This window comes from Oncorhynchus nerka, unplaced genomic scaffold, assembly GCF_034236695.1.
Source record: "Oncorhynchus nerka isolate Pitt River unplaced genomic scaffold, Oner_Uvic_2.0 unplaced_scaffold_1457, whole genome shotgun sequence".
NCBI lineage: Eukaryota > Metazoa > Chordata > Actinopteri > Salmoniformes > Salmonidae > Oncorhynchus > Oncorhynchus nerka.
The window spans coordinates 94897-113999 of record NW_027039865.1 but is presented as its reverse complement, the minus strand read 5'-3'; the positions used below and the strand labels follow the sequence as shown (position 1 = coordinate 113999).

Here is a 19103-nt window from a genome sequence, read left to right as displayed (position 1 = left end):
ATATTAAAGGACCAATCAGTTCTACATGTCTTTAGATACATTAAAGGACCAGTCAGTTCTACATGTCTTTACATACATTAAAGGACCAGTCAGTTCTACATGTCTTTAGATACATTAAAGGACCAGTCAGTTCTATGTCTTCAGATCCTCAATATTAAAGGACCAATCAGTTCCCATGTCTTTAGATACATTAAAGGACCAGTCAGTTCCTAGTGCCTTTAGATGACATTAAAGGACCAGTCAGGTCTTAGTCTTTAAATACATTAAAAGGACCAGTCAGTTCTTAAATCTTTAAAATACATTAAAGACAGTCAGTTCTTAGTCTTTAAATACATTAAAGGACAGTCAGTTCTTCGTCTTTAAATACATTAAAGGACCAGTCAGGTTCTCGTCTCTTAGTTCCTCCAACATTAAGGGACAAGTCAGTTCTACATGTCTTTAGATTCCTCAACATTAAAGGACCAGTCAGTTCTACATGTCTTTGATTCCCTCCAACATTAAAGGACAGTCAGTTCTACATGTCTTTTAGATCCCTCCAACATTAAAGGGACCAGTCAGTTCCTGTCTTTAGATTCCTCCAACATTAGCGACTAAATCAGTTCTACATGTCTTTAGATACATTAAAGGACCAGTCAGTTCTACATGTCTTTAGATACATTAAAGGACCAATCAGTTCTACATGTCTTTAGATACATTAAAGGACCAGTCAGTTCTATGTCTTCAGATACATTAAAGGACCAGTCAGTTCTACATGTCTGACAGACAGAACGTCTATAGTCAGACAGACAGAACCTCTATAGTCAGACAGACAGAACCTCTACAGTCAGAAAGAACCTCTACAGTCAGACAGACAGAACCTCTACAGTCAGACAGACAGAACCTCCACAGTCAGACAGAACCTCTACAGTCAGACAGACAGAACCTCTACAGTCAGACAGACAGATCCTCTACAGTCAGACAGACAGAACCTCTACAGTCAGACAGACAGAACCTCTACAGTCAGACAGAACCTCTACAGTCAGACAGAACCTCTACAGTCAGACAGAACCTCTACAGTCAGACATATCCTCTACAGTCAGACAGACAGATCCTCTACAGTCAGACAGACAGATCCTCTACAGTCAGACAGAACCTCTACAGTCAGACAGATCCTCTACAGTCAGACAGACAGATCCTCTACAGTCAGACAGAACCTCTACAGTCAGACAGACAGATCCTCTACAGTCAGACAGATCCTCTACAGTCAGACAGATCCTCTACAGTCAGACAGAACCTCTACAGTCAGACAGACAGATCCTCTACAGTCAGACATAACCTCTACAGTCAGACAGACAGATCCTCTACAGTCAGACAGACAGATCCTCTACAGTCAGACAGACATAACCTCTACAGTCAGACAGATCCTCTACAGTCAGACAGACAGAACCTCCACAGTCAGACAGAACCTCTACAGTCAGACAGACAGATCCTCTACAGTCAGACAGAACCTCTACAGTCAGACATAACCTCTACAGTCAGACAGACAGATCCTCTACAGTCAGACAGACAGATCCTCTACAGTCAGACAGACAGATCCTCTACAGTCAGACATAACCTCTACAGTCAGACAGACAGATCCTCTACAGTCAGACAGACAGATCCTCTACAGTCAGACAGATCCTCTACAGTCAGACAGACAGATCCTCTACAGTCAGACAGACAGATCCTCTACAGTCAGACAGACAGAACCTCTACAGTCAGACAGACAGAACCTCAACAGTCAGACAGACAGAACCTCCACAGTCAGACAGACAGAACCTCAACAGTCAGACAGACAGAACCTCCACAGTCAGACAGAACCTCTACAGTCAGACAGAACCTCTACAGTCAGACAGAACGTCTACAGTCAGACGGACAGAACCTCTACAGTCAGACAGACAGAACCTCTACAGTCAGACAGACAGAACCTCTACAGTCAGACAGAACGTCTACAGTCAGACGGACAGAACCTTCACAGTCAGATAGAACCTCTACAGTCAGACAGACAGATCCTCTACAGTCAGACAGACATATCCCCTACATTCAGACATAACCTATACAGTCAGACATAACCTCTACAGTCAGACAGAACGTCTACAGTCAGACGGACAGAACCTCTACAGTCAGACAGACAGAACCTCTACAGTCAGACAGACAGAACCTCTACAGTCAGACAGAACGTCTACAGTCAGACGGACAGAACCTTCACAGTCAGATAGAACCTCTACAGTCAGACAGACAGATCCTCTACAGTCAGACAGACATATCCCCTACATTCAGACATAACCTATACAGTCAGACATAACCTCTACAGTCAGACAGAGATCCTCTACAGTCAGACAGACAGATCCTCTACAGTCAGACAGACAGAACCTCCACAGTCAGACAGACAGATCCTCTACAGTCAGACAGACAGATCCTCTACAGTCAGACAGACAGATCCTCTACAGTCAGACAGACAGATCCTCTACAGTCAGACAGACAGATCCTCTACAGTCAGACAGACAGATCCTCTCCAGTCAGACAGACAGATCCTCTACAGTCAGACAGACAGATCCTCTACAGTCAGACAGACAGATCCACTACAGTCAGACAGACAGATCCCCTACAGTCAGACATAACCTCTACAGTCAGACATAACCTCTACAGTCAGACAGACAGATCCTCTACAGTCAGACAGACAGATCCTCTACAGTCAGACAGATCCTCTACAGTCAGACAGACAGATCCTTTACAGTCAGACAGATCCTCTACAGTCAGACAGACAGATCCTCTACAGTCAGACAGACAGAACCTCCACAGTCAGACAGACAGATCCTCTACAGTCAGACAGACAGATCCTCTACAGTCAGACAGACAGATCCTCTACAGTCAGACAGACAGATCCTCTACAGTCAGACAGTCAGATCCTCTACAGTCAGACAGACAGATCCTCTCCAGTCAGACAGACAGATCCTCTCCAGTCAGACAGATCCTCTACAGTCAGACAGACAGATCCTCTCCAGTCAGACAGACAGATCCTCTACAGTCAGACAGACAGATCCTCTACAGTCAGACAGACAGATCCTCTACAGTCAGACAGACAGATCCTCTACAGTCAGACAGACAGATCCTCTACAGTCAGACAGATCCTCTACAGTCAGACAGATCCTCTACAGTCAGACAGACAGATCCTCTACAGTCAGATCCTCTACAGTCAGACAGACAGATCCTCTCCAGTCAGACAGACAGATCCTCTCCAGTCAGACAGACAGATCCTCTCCAGTCAGACAGACAGATCCTCTCCAGTCAGACAGACAGATCCTCTCCAGTCAGACAGACAGATCCTCTACAGTCAGACAGACAGATCCTCTACAGTCAGACAGACAGATCCTCTACAGTCAGACAGACAGATCCTCTACAGTCAGACAGATCCTCTCCAGACAGACAGAACCTCTACAGTCAGACAGACAGATCCTCTACAGTCAGACAGACAGAGCTTCTACAGTCAGACAGATCCTCTATGTAGAAACCCAGCATTATCAGTCATTACCAACTAAAATTACTATGTAGAAACCAGGTATTATGAGTCATTACTATGTAGAAACCCAGCATTATCAGTCATTAACAACTAAAAATACTATGTAGAAACCAGGTATTATGAATCATTACTATGTAGAAACCCAGCATTATTAGCCATTACTACGTAGAAACTTGACATTATCCGACATTACTATGTAGCACCCCCAGCATTATCAGTCATTACCACGTAGCACCCCCAGCATTATCAGTCATTACCACGTAGCACCCCCAGCATTATCAGTCATTGCCACGTAGCACCCCCAGCATTATCAGTCATTACCACGTAGCACCCCCAGCATTATCAGTCATTGCTATGTAGAAACTCAGTATTATCAGTCATTACTATGCAGAAACTCAGCATTATCAGTCATTACTATGTAGAAACTCAGCATTATCAGTCATTGCTATGTAGAAACTCAGTATTATCAGTCATTACTATGTAGAAACTCAGCATTATCAGTCATTACCACGTAGCACCCCCAGCATTATCAGTCATTACCACGTAGCACCCCCAGCATTATCAGTCATTACTATGTAGAAACCAGGTATTATGAGTCATTATGAAACATAACGGGAAACTATGCTACCTTTTCATCTTCATCATCTTCATCGCCCAAGTCCATATTATCCTAGAAAGAAAAGATTAGTAAAGTGAAGGATAGGAAATGTCCAGACCTGTGGTTCACTACATGAATCCAGGCATTATTATGAGCTGTCCTCCCCTCAGCAGCCTCCACTGGTTGGTGTACAGTAGTAGGTCCATGTAGTGTGTCAGGATGTGAACAGATGACATCACATGACTGATCCTCTGCACTGACTTACACATGATCATGCTGAGGGCTTTGGTAGTAGTTCTAGAATCTAGGATATAGTGGTAGTAGTTCTAGAATCTAGGAGATAGTGGTAGTAGTTCTAGAATCTAGGAGATAGTGGTAGTAGTTCTAGAATCTAGGAGATAGTGGTAGTAGTTCTAGAATCTAGGAGATAGTGGTAGTAGTTCTAGAATCTAGGATATAGTGGTAGTAGTTCTAGAATCTAGGAGATAGTGGTAGTAGTTCTAGAATCTAGGAGATAGTGGTAGTTGTAGAATCTAGGGGATAGTGGTAATAGTTCTAGTATCTAGGAGATAGTGGTAGTTGTAGAATCTAGGAGATAGTGGTAGTAGTTCTGGAATCTAGGAGATAGTGGTAGTAGTTCTAGAATATAGGAGATAGTGGTAGTTGTAGAATCTAGGGGATAGTGGTAGTAGTTGTAGAATCTAGGAGATAGTGGTAGTTGTAGAATCTAGGGGATAGTGGTAATAGTTGTAGAATCTAGGAGATAGTGGTAGCAGTTGTAGAATCTAGGAGATAGTGGTAGCAGTTGTAGAATCTAGGAGATAGTGGTAGTAGTTGTAGAATCTAGGAGATAGTGGTAATAGTTGTAGAATCTAGGGGATAGTGGTAATAGTTGTAGAATCTAGGGGATAGTTGTAATAGTTGTAGAATCTAGGAGATAGTGGTAGTAGTTGTAGAATCTAGGGGATAGTGGTAATAGTTGTAGAATCTAGGGCATAGTGGTAATAGTTGTAGAATCTAGGGGATAGTGGTAGTAGTTCTAGAATCTAGGGGATAGTGGTAGTAGTTCTAGAATCTAGGAGATAGTGGTAGTAGTTCTAGAATCTAGGGGATAGTGGTAGTAGTTCTAGAATCTAGGAGATAGTGGTAGTAGTTCTAGAATCTAGGGGATAGTGGTAGTAGTTCTAGAATCTAGAGATAGTGGTAGCAGTTCTAGAATCTAGGAGATAGTGGTAATAGTTCTAGAATATAGGAGATAGTGGTAGTTGTAGAATCTAGGGGATAGTGGTAATAGTTGAAGAATCTAGGAGATAGTGGTAATAGTTGTAGAATCTAGGGGATAGTGGTAATAGTTGTAGAATCTGGGAGATAGTGGTAATATTTGTAGAATCTAGGGGATAGTGGTAATAGTTGTAGAATCTAGGAGATAGTGGCAGTAGTTGTAGAATCTAGGAGATAGTGGTAGTAGTTGTAGAATCTAGGAGATAGTGGTAATAGTTCTAGAATCGAGGAGATAGTGGTACTAGTTGTAGAATCTAGGATATAGTGGTAGTAGTTGTAGAATCTAGGAGATAGTGGTAGTAGTTCTAGAATTTAGGAGATGGTGTTAGTTGTAGAATCTAGGGTATAGTGGTAATAGTTGTAGAATCTGGGAGATAGTGGTAACAGTTGTAGAATCTAGGAAATAGTGGTAATAGTTGTAGAATCTAGGAGATAGTGGTAGTTGTAGAATCTAGGAGATCGTGGTAGTTGTAGAATCTAGGAGATCGTGGTAGTAGTTGTAGAATCTAGGAGATAGTGGTAGGTGTAGAATCTAGGAGATAGTGGTAGTTGTAGAATCTAGGAGAGAGTGGTAGTAGTTGTAGAATCTAGGAGATAGTGGTAATAGTTGTAGAATCGAGGAGATAGTGGTAATAGTTGTAGAATCTAGGAGATAGTGGTAGTAGTTCTAGACTATAGGAGATAGTGGTAGTAGTTCTATAATCTAGGAGATAGTGGTAATAGTTGTAGAATCTAGGGGATAGTGGTAATAGTTGTATAATCTAGGAGATAGTGGTAGTTGTATAATCTAGGAGATAGTGGTAGTTGTAGAATCTAGGAGATAGTGGTAGTTGTAGAATCTAGGGGATAGTGGTAGCAGTTCTAGAATCTAGGGGATAGTGGTAGTAGTTGTAGAATCTAGGATATAGTGGTAATAGTTGTAGAATCTAGGAGATTGTGGTAGTAGTTGTAGAATCTAGGAGATAGTGGAAGTAGTTGTAGAATCTAGGAGATAGTGGTAATGGTTGTAGGGGAATAGGATTAAACATGGCTGTTTGGAGTGAGGCGCTGTACTGACCAGGTCCTGGTTGGCCCGTCCAGATGCAATCTGAAGATAGTTCCATGTGATGAGCAGAACCAGACAGAGAGGCAACATGTAGAACTCCCAATGCCACACCACAAGCAGGAATATCTATAGGAAGAGATGAGAGGACGGGAGAGGAGAGGAGAAGTAGCATAGGACAGAGGGGAGCGGGTAGGGAAGGAGAAGGAGTAGGGAAGGAGATGAGGGGAGAGGGTAGGGGATGAAAGGGGAGGAGGAGAAGAGAGGAGTGGGGGAAGAGGGGGAGGGAGAGGCGGGGATGAGAGGGAAGGAGAGAAGATGATAGAAAAGGAGGGGAAGAGGAAATGAAGAGAGAAGAGGAGAGGGAGTAGGAAGGGGAGAGGGAGATGGGAGGAGGGGAGAGGAAAGGAGAAGCGGAGAAAAGAGAAGAGGGTAGGAGTAGGGGAGAGGAGAGGCGGATGGGAGAAGAGGGTGGAGAGGGGAGGAGTAGGGGAGAGGAGAGGCAGATGGGAGAAGAGGGGAGGAGTAGGGGGGAGAGAAGAGGAGAAGGGAGGGGAGATGAGAGGATGAGTACAGGGGAGGAGTAGGGGAGAGGAGAGGCAGATGGGAGGAGAGGGGGAGGAGTAGGGGGAAGAGAAGAGGAGATGAGAGGATGAGTACAGGGGAGGAGTAGGGGGGAGAGAAGAGGAGATGAGAGGATGAGCAGTCTACACTGTAGCTGAGGCTAGATCCTATCTTCTTCTCCTCTAGTGGGACCAGTCTACACTGTAGCTGAGGCTAGATCCTATCTTCTCCTCTAGTGGGACCAGTCTACACTGTAGCTGAGGCTAGATCCTATCTTCTTCTCCTCTAGTGGGACCAGTCTACACTGTAGCTGAGGCTAGATCCTATCTTCTCCTCCTCTAGTGGGACCAGTCTACACTGTAGCTGAGGCTAGATCCTATCTTCTTCTCCTCTAGTGGGACCAGTCTACACTGTAGCTGAGGCTAGATCCTATCTTCTTCACCTCTAGTGGGACCAGTCTACACTGTAGCTGAGGCTAGATCCTATCTTCTCCTCCTCTAGTGGGACCAGTCTACACTGTAGCTGAGGCTAGATCCTATCTTCTCCTCCTCTAGTGGGACCAGTCTACACTGTAGCTGAGGCTAGATCCTATCTTCTTCTCCTCTAGTGGGGCCAGTCTACACTGTAGCTGAGGCTAGATTCTATCTTCTTCTCCTCTAGTTGGACCAGTCTACACTGTAGCTGAGGCTAGATCCTATCTTCTCCTCCTCTAGTGGGACCAGTCTACACTGTAGCTGAGGCTAGATCCTATCTTCTTCTCCTCTAGTGGGACCAGTCTACACTGTAGCTGAGGCTGGATCCTATATTCTTCTCCTCTAGTGGGACCAGTCTACACTGTAGCTGAGGCTAGATCCTATCTTCTTCTCCTCTAGTGGGACCAGTCTACACTGTAGCTGAGGCTAGATCCTATCTTCTTCTCCTCTAGTGGGACCAGTCTACACTGTAGCTGAGGCTAGATCCTATCTTCTTCTCCTCTAGTGGGACCAGTCTACACTGTAGCTGAGGCTAGATCCTATCTTCTTCTCTTCTAGTGGGACCAGTCTACACTGTAGCTGAGGCTAGATCCTATCTTCTTCTCTTCTAGTGGGACCAGTCTACACTGTAGCTGAGGCTAGATCCTATCTTCTCCTCCTCTAGTGGGACCAGTCTACACTGTAGCTGAGGCTAGATCCTATCTTCTCCTCCTCTAGTGGGACCAGTCTACACTGTAGCTGAGGCTAGATCCTATCTTCTTCTCCTCTAGTGGGACCAGTCTACTAGTGGGACCAGTCTACACTGTAGCTGAGGCTAGATCCTATCTTCTTCTCCTCTAGTGGGACCAGTCTACACTGTAGCTGAGGCTAGATCCTATCTTCTTCTCCTCTAGTGGGACCAGTCTACACTGTAGCTGAGGCTAGATCCTATCTTCTTCTCCTCTAGTGGGACCAGTCTACACTGTAGCTGAGGCTAGATCCTATCTTCTCCTCTAGTGGGACCAGTCTACACTGTAGCTGAGGCTAGATCCTATCTTCTTCTCCTCTAGTGGGACCAGTCTACACTGTAGCTGAGGGCTAGATCCTATCTTCTTCTCCTCTAGTGGGACCAGTCTACACTGTAGCTGAGGCTAGATCCTATCTTCTTCTCCTCTGGGACAGTCTACAGTGAGGGACCAGTCTGCACACTGTAGCTGAGGCTAGATCCTATCTTCTTCTCCTCTAGTGGGACCAGTCTACACTGTAGCTGAGGCTAGATCCTATCTTCTTCTCCTCTAGTGGGACCAGTCTACACTGTAGCTGAGGCTAGATCCTATCTTCTTCTCCTCTAGTGGGACCAGTCTACACTGTAGCTGAGGCTAGATCCTATCTTCTTCTCCTCTATTGGGACCAGTCTACACTGTAGCTGAGGCTAGATCCTATCTTCTCCTCCTCTAGTGGGACCAGTCTACACTGTAGCTGTGGCTAGATCCTATCTTCTTCTCTTCTAGTGGGACCAGTCTACACTGTAGCTGAGGCTAGATCCTATCTTCTTCTCTTCTAGTGGGACCAGTCTACACTGTAGCTGAGGCTAGATCCTATCTTCTCTGTCAGGATTTGGCCAGGGTTGTTCCGGTTTTTGGTCACTAGATGCCCCCATTGTGCCTTTTGACCTTTTGTTTTCCCTTGATCCCCATTATTATTTGCACCTGTGCCTGCTTCCCCTGATTGTATTTAAACCCTTTGTTTTCCTCAGTCCTTTGCTCTGTGTTTTGTATGTTAGCACTCCAGCCCTAGTATTCTGTTAACTCTTGCTGATCCGGTGGACGCTCTTGTGGAATTCTGTTTTTTGTTCTTGTTTATTTATTTTTGAGTATCTTTTGAGGCTTTTTGTGCTATACCTACCACCTTGTGGATTTACCTTTTGTCTTGGAGGATTACCTTTGTTCTTGTGGAATTCCTTTTGAGGTTGTGGAGTTACATGTGTTCCCTGAAGGACTTCACTTTTACTTCATTAAATACACCGTCTCAAGTACTGCTGTGTCTGCCTCATCTTCTGGGTTCTGCCGACTATTCGTGGCTCAGTTGGTTAAGTGACTGTTTCTCACTCCGGAGACCCGGGTTCGTAACCGGGTCCTGACAGAAGCACAGAGCACAAAAATGAACCCAGAGGCAGCCAGTTCCCAGGACCTTGTTGCCATGCTGTCCCACCACCAGGAGACTGTCCAACGCCACGAAGCCGCCCTGGTTCAGCAAGAGGCCTTAATGGCTAGACATTCTCATCTTCTGTCGGAGATGCTGACTTCCATAAAGCAGATATCTGATCGACTTACTCGGCAACAGTTCCCGTCCCAGTACCTCAGATTCACGTACCCATGGCAGTTAACCCTCTGGCTGAACTCGTCTTCCACCTCCCCAACGGTTCTCAGGTGATCCAAGTGCTTGTAAAGGGTTTCTCACCCAATGTTCTCTCTCCTTCGAGCTGCAACCCTCGTCGTTCCCCACCGACCGGTCTAAGATCGCATATATCATCACCCTGCTGTCGGAAAAAGCCCTGGCCTGGGCTACTGCTGTGTGGGATGCCCATAGTTCCTGCTGTGCCAGCTACTCTGCCTTTGCTGAGGAATTCAAACGAGTGTTTCAAGGCCCAAGCAGTGGTCCTGACTCAGCCAAACAGCTCCTGACTCTCCACCAAGGTCGGCGCAGCGTGACGGACTATGCCATCCAGTTCCGCACGGTGGCAGCAGCGAGTGGTTGGAACAACGAGGCGCTCACTGTGTGCTTTCTGAAAGGCCTTTCCGACACTATCCAAGATGATGGTGGTTCCCGGATTGTCCGGGAACCACCGGACAATCTCGAGTCCCTGATCAAGTTGGCCTCACGCATTGACCAGCGTCTGAGAGAGAGAGAACTCAACCGTAGACCTCTAGCCCCTATCAGTCACAGCTCCGAGTCCCCACCTTTATCCTCGCTGGCTCCACCGGAACCCATGCAGATTGGACGCATCTCCCAGGCTGAGAGAGACCGCCGGATGAGGGAGCGACGCTGTCTATATTGCGGCAAACCGGGCCATTTCCGTTCCACGTGTCCCGGGCTCCAGGGAAACGCTCTGTCCCGTACAGACCGGGGGGAACTGTAACGGGAAACATAACCTCCTCCCATCCGTCCAACTCCCGTCTGCTCATTCCAGTCACCCTTTCCTGGGACAACCACAAGCTTCACCTTCAAGCCTTGGTAGACTCTGGAGCCGCAGGTAACTTCATGGATGGTGTCTGGGCGAAGGAGAATGGCGTTCCCTTTGAACCTCTAAGTGACCCCATGAGGGTTACTACATTGGATGGAAGCCCTTTGGGATCTGGACTTGTCACTCATGTCACTACCTCCTTGCGACTTTCAGTTTCACAACACAAGGAATTGATGAACTTTCATTTGATCTCCTGTTCCGAGTTCCCTCTCGTCCTTGGATACCCCTGGCTTCACAGCCATAACCCTCACATCGACTGGTCTGTGGGCACTATCAAGCAGTGGGGTCCTACGTGCCAAGCTACATGTATTTTCCCGAATTCCCCGAGTTCTACTCCCGAGTCTTTAGAATCCATCGACCTGACCCGAGTTCCCGAGTGTTACCATGACCTCAAACTGGTATTTAGCAAACAGAGGGCCACCATGCTACCACCCCATAGACCTTATGATTGCCCCATCGAACTGTTTCCGGGCACTTGCCCCCCAGGGGTCGGATCTTTTCCTATCTCCACCCGAACGAGCTGCTATGGATACCTACATCAAGGACGCTCTGGAAGCAGGCCTCATGCGTCCATCCACCTCCCGGCGGGAGCAGGGTTTTCTTTGTGGCCAAGAAAGACGGTGGATTACGTCCTTGCATCGACTACCGGGGACTCAATGCCATAACCGTCCGTAACCGTTACCCGCTACCCCTTATGGCCACAGCCTTCGAGCTGCTCCAGGAAGCAGTTGTTTTCACTAAGCTTGACCTGCGGAACGCATACCATCTTGTGCGGATCAGACCTGGTGACGAGTGGAAGACCGCGTTCAACACGCCTACTGGTCACTATGAATACTTGGTGATGCCCTTCGGCCTGACCAACGCCCCAGCGGTGTTCCAAGCGCTCATAAACGATGTGCTTAGGGATATGCTTAACATATTTGTGTTTGTTTACTTGGATGACATCCTCATCTTTTCGAGCTCTCTTCAAGAACACACAAAGCATGTCAGACAAGTACTCAAACGCCTCCTAGACAGCCATCTGTACGTTAAGCCGGAAAAATGTGAATTCCATTCATCCCGAGTACAATTCCTGGGATTTGTAGTGGAACCCGGTCGAGTCCAAATGGACCCCAGGGCGGTAGCGGATTGGCCCACCCCCAAATCCGTTAAGGAAGTTCAGCGTTTCCTGGGCTTCACAAACTTTTACCGCAAGTTCATCAAGAACTTCAGCTTGGTGGCAGCCCCTCTCTCAGCTTTAACCAAGGGTGGCAATGCAAGGTTTTTGTGGGGAAGAGAAGCTGAGACGGCCTTCCAAGGACTCAAGCAGCGTCCTCTCTGCTCCCATCCTGATACTACCGACTACGGATGAACCGTTTGTGGTGGAGGTAGACGCCTCAGAGGTTGGTGTTGGAGCTGTCCTGTCTCAGAGGGGTGAAGACAAGAAGCTTCATCCGTGCGCTTTCTTCTCACACCGGCTTACCCAGGCTGAGAGGAACTACGATGTGGGGGATCGTGAACTCCTAGCGGTTAAGATGGCATTGAAGGAATGGAGACACTGGCTCGAGGGGGCTTCTCACCCGTTTCAAGTGCTTACGGACCACAAAAATCTGGAGTATATCCAGCAGGCGAAGCGGTTGAACTCTAGACAAGCTAGATGGTCTCTTTTCTTCAATCGATTCCAGTTTATCCTCACCTATCGGCCCGGGTCGAAGAATCTCAAACCGCATGCCCTGTCCCGAGTCTACGCTCCTGCCATTCGAGATGACACCCTAGGGGGGGTCTATGTATTTTGTGTTTTTCTTCATGTATTGGGTCAGGCCAGGGTGTGGCATGGAGTTTTTGTATTGTGGTGTGTTTTGTCTGGGGGTTTTGGTGTGTATGTTAGTGGGATTGTAGCTTAGTAGGGTGTTCTAGGAAAGTCTATGGCTGTCTGGAGTGGTTCTCAATCAGAGGCAGGTGGTTATCGTTGTCTCTGATTGGGAACCATATTTAGGCAGCCATATTCTTTGGTTGTATTGTGGGTGATTGTCCTTAGTTGTCCTTATTCTGTGTTAGTTTGCACCAGTTTAGGCTGTTTCGGTTTTCATTACGTTTATTGTTTTGATTCGTGTTACGTTGTTTTATTAAACATGGATCGAAATCTACACGCTGCAGTTTGGTCCGACTCTCCTTCACCATTAGAAAACCGTTACACAGAGACAGAGAGAGACTCCCATATTGAGAACACCTACAGACAGAGACAGAGAGAGACTCCCATATTGAGAACACCTATTGACTGGAAATGGGGAACCCCCCTGCTAGGGATTCTGGTTGTATGGGAGACACTGTAGATGGTGCTGCTATACTACAGTATATCTAGTTTGGTAATGCTACGTTTAGATGTTGAAAAAGGGTGACTGCCTCACCAGGAAGGCTATGAGACTCCTCTGGAAACTCTGCCACTGAAAACAGCTGTTGATGTACTGGAACGTGGACTGCACTGCTCTGTAAAGGTTACGCACGCGGTACACGTTACGCGCCAACATCTGGAACGAATACAGAAACACACCTTAAAAAGATGCTGAGAACAACACAAAATGGCTGCCTGTTTCGCAAATATTTTAACTACGGTGATTCATTTTAGCAAACCTTTTTAGAAAACTTGGGATTGTCTTCCATGAATTTCTTCTCCTTTGGTTTAAATGTTCTGATAGCTGCTCTGACCTAAAAACACAAGATGAAAACAGAAGTCAAATAGAGAGAGATGGAGGGAGACACTGGTTGTTCCTGTTTAAATAGAGAGAGATGGAGGAAGACACAGGTTGTTCCTGTTTAAATAGAGAGAGATGGAGGAAGACACAGGTTGTTCCTGTTTAAATAGAGAGATGGAGGAAGACACAGGTTGTTCCTGTTTAAATAGAGAGAGATGGAGGAAGACACAGGTTGTTCCTGTTTAAATAGAGAGAGATGGAGGAAGACACAGGTTGTTCCTGTTTAAATAGAGAGAGAGAGAGAGGTTGTTCCTGTTTAAATGAGAGAGATGGAGGAAGACACAGGTTGTTCCTGTTTAAATAGAGAGAGATGGAGGAAGACACAGGTTGTTCCTGTTTAAATAGAGAGAGAGATGGAGAAGATGGAGATGGAGGAAGACACAGGTTGTTCCTGTTTAAATAGAGAGAGATGGAGGAAGACACAGGTTGTTCCTGTTTAAATAGAGAGATGGAGGAAGACACAGGTTGTTCCTGTTTAAATAGAGAGAGATGGAGGAAGACACAGGTTGTTCCTGTTTAAATAGAGAGAGATGGAGGAAGACACAGGTTGTTCCTGTTTAAATAGAGAGAGATGGAGGAAGACACAGGTTGTTCCTGTTTAAATAGAGAGAGATGGAGGAAGACACAGGTTGTTCCTGTTTAAATAGAGATGGAGGAAGACACAGGTTGTTCCTGTTTTAAATGGATGGAAGACACGGGTTGTTCCCTGTTTAAACAGAGAGATGGAGGAAGACACAGGTTGTTCCTGTTTAAATAGAGAGAGATGGAGGAAGACACAGGTTGTTCCTGTTTAAATAGAGAGAGATGGAGGAAGACACAGGTTGTTCCTGTTTAAATAGAGAGATGGAGGAAGACACAGGTTGTTCCTGATTAAATAGAGAGATGGAGGAAGACACAGGTTGTTCCATTTAAATAGAGAGAGATGGAGGAAGACACAGGTTGTTCCTGTTTAAATAGAGAGAGATGGGAGGAAGACACAGGTTGTTCCTGTTTAAATAGAGAGATGGAGGAAGACACAGGTTGTTCCTGTTTAAATAGAGAGAGATGGAGGAAGACACAGGTTGTTCCTGTTTAAATAGAGAGAGATGGAGGAAGACACAGGTTGTTCCTGTTTAAATAGAGAGAGATGGAGGAAGACACAGGTTGTTCCTGTTTAAATAGAGAGATGGAGGAAGACACAGGTTGTTCCTGTTTAAATAGAGAGATGGAGGAAGACACAGGTTGTTCCTGTTTAAATAGAGAGAGATGGAGGAAGACACAGGTTGTTCCTGTTTAAATAGAGAGATGGAGGAAGACACAGGTTGTTCCTGTTTAAATAGAGAGAGATGGAGGAAGACACAGGTTGTTCCTGTTTAAATAGAGAGAGATGGAGGAAGACACAGGTTGTTCCCGCACACACACACACACACACACACACACACACACACACACACACACACACACACACACACACACACACACACACACACACACACACACACACAATCTGTCAGGACTGGTACTGGTCCATCTGTATAAAACATCATTCCAGATGTCTGACCCTACAGTACAGTATCTGATAGGACCGGTCCATATGACCCTACAGTACAGTATCTGTTAGGACCGGTCCATCGGTCCAGATGACCCTACAGTACAGTATCTGTCAGGACCGGTCCATCGGTCCAGATGACCCTACAGTACAGTATCTGATAGGACCGGTCCAGATGACCCTACAGTACAGTATCTGACAGGACCGGTCCATCGGTCCAGATGACCCTACAGTACAGTATCTGATAGGACCGGTCCATCGGTCCAGATGACCCTACAGTACAGCATCTGTCAGGATCGGTCCAGGTCCAGATGACCCTACAGTACAGTATCTGTTAGACCGGTCCAGATGACCCTACAGTACAGTATCTGTCAGGACCGGTCCCGGTCCAGATGACCCCACAGAACCGTCCAGCCCCCCCTATACCCTATGGGACAGTACCGACAGGACCGGTCCATATGACCCACAGAACAGCCCCTATACCCTATGGGCCCTACAGTACAGTATCTGACAGGACCGGTCCAGATGATCAGAACAGCCCCCAGTACCCTATGGGCCCCTACAGTATCTGACAGGACCGGTCCAGATGACCCTACAGAACAGCCCCTATACCCTATGGGCCCTACTACAGTATCTGACAGGACCGGTCCAGATGACCTACAGTATAGTATCTGACAGGACCGGTCCAGATGACCCTACAGAACAGCCCCCTATACCCTATGGGCCCCACAGTACAGTATCTGACAGGACCGGTCCAGATGACCCTACAGAACAGCCCCTATACCCTATGGGCCCTACAGTACAGTATCTGATAGACCGGTCCAGATGACCCTACAGTACAGTATCTGACAGGACCGGTCCAGATGACCCTACAGAACAGCCCCTATACCCTATGGGCCCTACAGTACAGTATCTGACAGGACCGGTCCAGATGACCCTACAGAACAGCCCCCTATACCCTATGGGCCCTACAGTACAGTATCTGACAGGACCGGTCCAGATGACCCTACAGTACAGTATCTGACAGGACCGGTCCAGATGACCCTACAGTACAGTATCTGACAGGACCGGTCCAGATGACCCTACAGTACAGTATCTGATAGGACCGGTCCAGATGACCCTACAGAACAGCCCCCTATACCCTATGGGCCCTACAGTACAGTATCTGACAGGACCGGTCCATATGACCTACAGAACAGCCCCTATACCCTATGGGCCCCTGGCCAACAGAATAGACTGGAGGGGCAGCAGACAGTGTGATTGGACTCACTGGGTTGAAGACGAGCTCCAGCTCTAGGGAGATGCTTCCTTTAGACAGACACCCCAGATCCTCTTTCTTCAGGGGACAGCAGATCGGTTGACCATTGTGGATCTGGAGGGGACAGAGAGTGTAATGTAATGTACAGGTAATATACAGAGACCAACACTAAGCTGGAACAGTGGATTACTGGAAAACAGAGGGTGAAGACATGACTTGAACTCCCATTCATCTAATGAAAATACATAGTGTAAAATGTCAGAGGATTAACAGAGAGTAGAGGAGTGGTCACTATGTTACTCACAGAGACAGGAGGAGTGGTCACTATGTTACTCACAGAGAGTAGAGGAGTGGCCACTATGTTACTCACAGAGAGTAGAGGAATGGTCACTATGTTACTCACAGAGAGTAGAGGAATGGTCACTATGTTACTCACAGAGACAGGAGGAGTGGTCACTATGTTACTCACAGAGAGTAGAGGAGTGGCCACTATGTTACTCACAGAGAGTAGAGGAATGGTCACTATGTTACTCACAGAGAGTAGAGGAATGGCCACTATGTTACTCACAGAGAGAAGAGTGGCCACTATGTTACTCACAGAGAGTAGAGGAATGGTCACTATGTTACTCACAGAGAGTAGAGGAGTGGCCACTATGTTACTCAGAGAGTAGAGGAATGGCCACTATGTTACTCACAGAGAGTAGAGAGTGGCCACTATGTTACTCACAGAGAGTAGAGGAATGGTCACTATGTTACTCACAGAGAGTAGAGGAATGGACACTATGTTACTCACAGAGAGTAGAGGAATGGCCACTATGTTACTCACAGAGAGTAGAGGAGTGGTCACTATGTTACTCACAGAGAGTAGAGGAATGGTCACTATGTTACTCACAGAGAGTAGAGGAATGGTCACTATGTTACTCACAGAGAGTAGAGGAATGGTCACTATGTTACTCACAGAGAGTAGAGGAGTGGTCACTATGTTACTCACAGAGAGTAGAGGAATGGTCACTATGCTACTCACAGAGAGTAGAGGAATGGTCACTATGTTACTCACAGAGAGTAGAGGAGTGGTCACTATGCTACTGACAGAGAGTAGAGGAGTGGTCACTATGTTACTCACAGAGAGTAGAGGAATGGCCACTATGCCACAGAGAGCAGAGGAATGGCCACTTTGCTACTTACAGAAAGCAGAGGAATGGCCACTTTGCTACCTCACAGAAAGCAGAGGAATGGCCACTTGCCACTCACAGAGAGTAGAGGAATGGCCTGCACCTCACAGAGAGTAGAGAATGGCCACTATGTTTACTCACAGAGAGTAGAGGAATGGCCACTATGTTACTCACAGAGAGTAGAGGAATGGCCACTATGTTACTGACAGAGGAGGAGGTCACTATGTTACTCACAGAGAGTAGAGGAGTGGCCACTATGTTACTCACAGAGAGTAGAGGAGTGGCCATATGTTACTCACAGAGACTGGAGGAATGGTCACTATGTTACTCTGTAGAGTAGATTGGCCACTATGTTACTCACAGAGAGTAGAGGGAGTGGCCACTATGTTACTCACAGAGTAGAGGGAGTGGTCACTATGCTACTCACAGAAAGCAGAGGAGTGGTCACTATGCTACTCACAGAAAGCAGAGGAATGGCCACTATGCTACTCACAGAAAGCAGAGGAATGGCCACTATGCTACTCACAGAAAGCAGAGGAATGGCCACTTTGCTACTCACAGAGAGTAGAGGAATGGCCACTATGCTACTCACAGAAAGCAGAGGAATGGCCAGGTTACTACTCACAGAAAGCAGAGGAATGGCAACTTTGCTACTTACAGAGAGTAGAGGAGTGGTCACTATGCTACTCACAGAAAGCAGAGGAATGGCCACTATGCTACTCACAGAAAGCAGAGGAATGGCCACTTTGCTACTTACAGAAAGCAGAGGAATAGCCAGGTTACTACTCACAGAAAGCAGAGGAATGGCCAGGTTACTACTCACAGAAAGCAGAGGAATGGCCAGGTTACTACTCACAGAAAGCAGAGGAATGGCCAGGTTACTACTCACAGAAAGCAGAGGAATAGCCACTTTGCTACTTACAGAGAGTAGAGGAATAGCCATACTATCCTGCCACAGAAAGCACAGAGGAATAGCCAGGTATGTTACTCAGCAGAAAGCAGAGGAATGGCCACTATGCTACTCACAGAAAGCAGAGGAATGGGCCACTTTGTTACCACAGAAAGCAGAGGAGTGGTCACTATGCTACAGAGGAATCACATGAAAGCAGAGGAATGGCCAGGTTACTACTCACAGAAAGCAGAGGAATGGCCACTATGCTACTCACAGAAAGCAGAGGAATGGCCACTATGCTACTCACAGAGAGTAGAGGAGTGGCCACTTTGCTACTTACAGAGAGTAGAGGAGTGGTCACTATGCTACTCACAGAAAGCAGAGGAATGGCCACTATGCTACTCACAGAAAGCAGAGGAATGGCCACTATGCTACTCACAGAAAGCAGAGGAATGGCCACTATGCTACTCACAGAAAGCAGAGGAATGGCCAGGTTACTACTCACAGAAAGCAGAGGAATGGCCAGGTTACTACTCACAGAAAGCAGAGGAATGGCCACTATGCTACTCACAGAAAGCAGAGGAATGGCCACTTTGCTACTCACAGAAAGCAGAGGAATGGCCACTTTGCTACTCACAGAAAGCAGAGGAATGGCCACTATGCTACTTACAGAAAGCAGAGGAATGGCCACTTTGCCCAGGAAGTCAGGTGCTTTGTCTCCATCCTCATCAAAGACGGTCAGGTCCAGAATATCATGGATGTCTTTTACTGGGCTGGACAACACACACACATGGATATAAAT

The 19103-nt window shown here is 46.7% G+C and overlaps 1 protein-coding gene across 1 annotated transcript; it reads right to left on the bottom strand.

The window, feature by feature from the left end:
• Positions 1-4157: 4157 nt before the first annotated feature.
• On the bottom strand, positions 4158-19080 carry LOC135568604 (multiple C2 and transmembrane domain-containing protein 2-like). Its single transcript, XM_065015415.1, has 6 exons — positions 18972-19080; positions 16250-16351; positions 13330-13404; positions 13107-13226; positions 6475-6588; positions 4158-4208 (listed from the first exon to the last, which is right to left on the bottom strand). Exons 3-6 carry the CDS (start codon positions 13357-13359, stop codon positions 4158-4160), a joined length of 315 nt encoding a protein of 104 aa, XP_064871487.1. The 5' UTR covers positions 13360-13404; positions 16250-16351; positions 18972-19080.
• Positions 19081-19103: the final 23 nt, after the last annotated feature.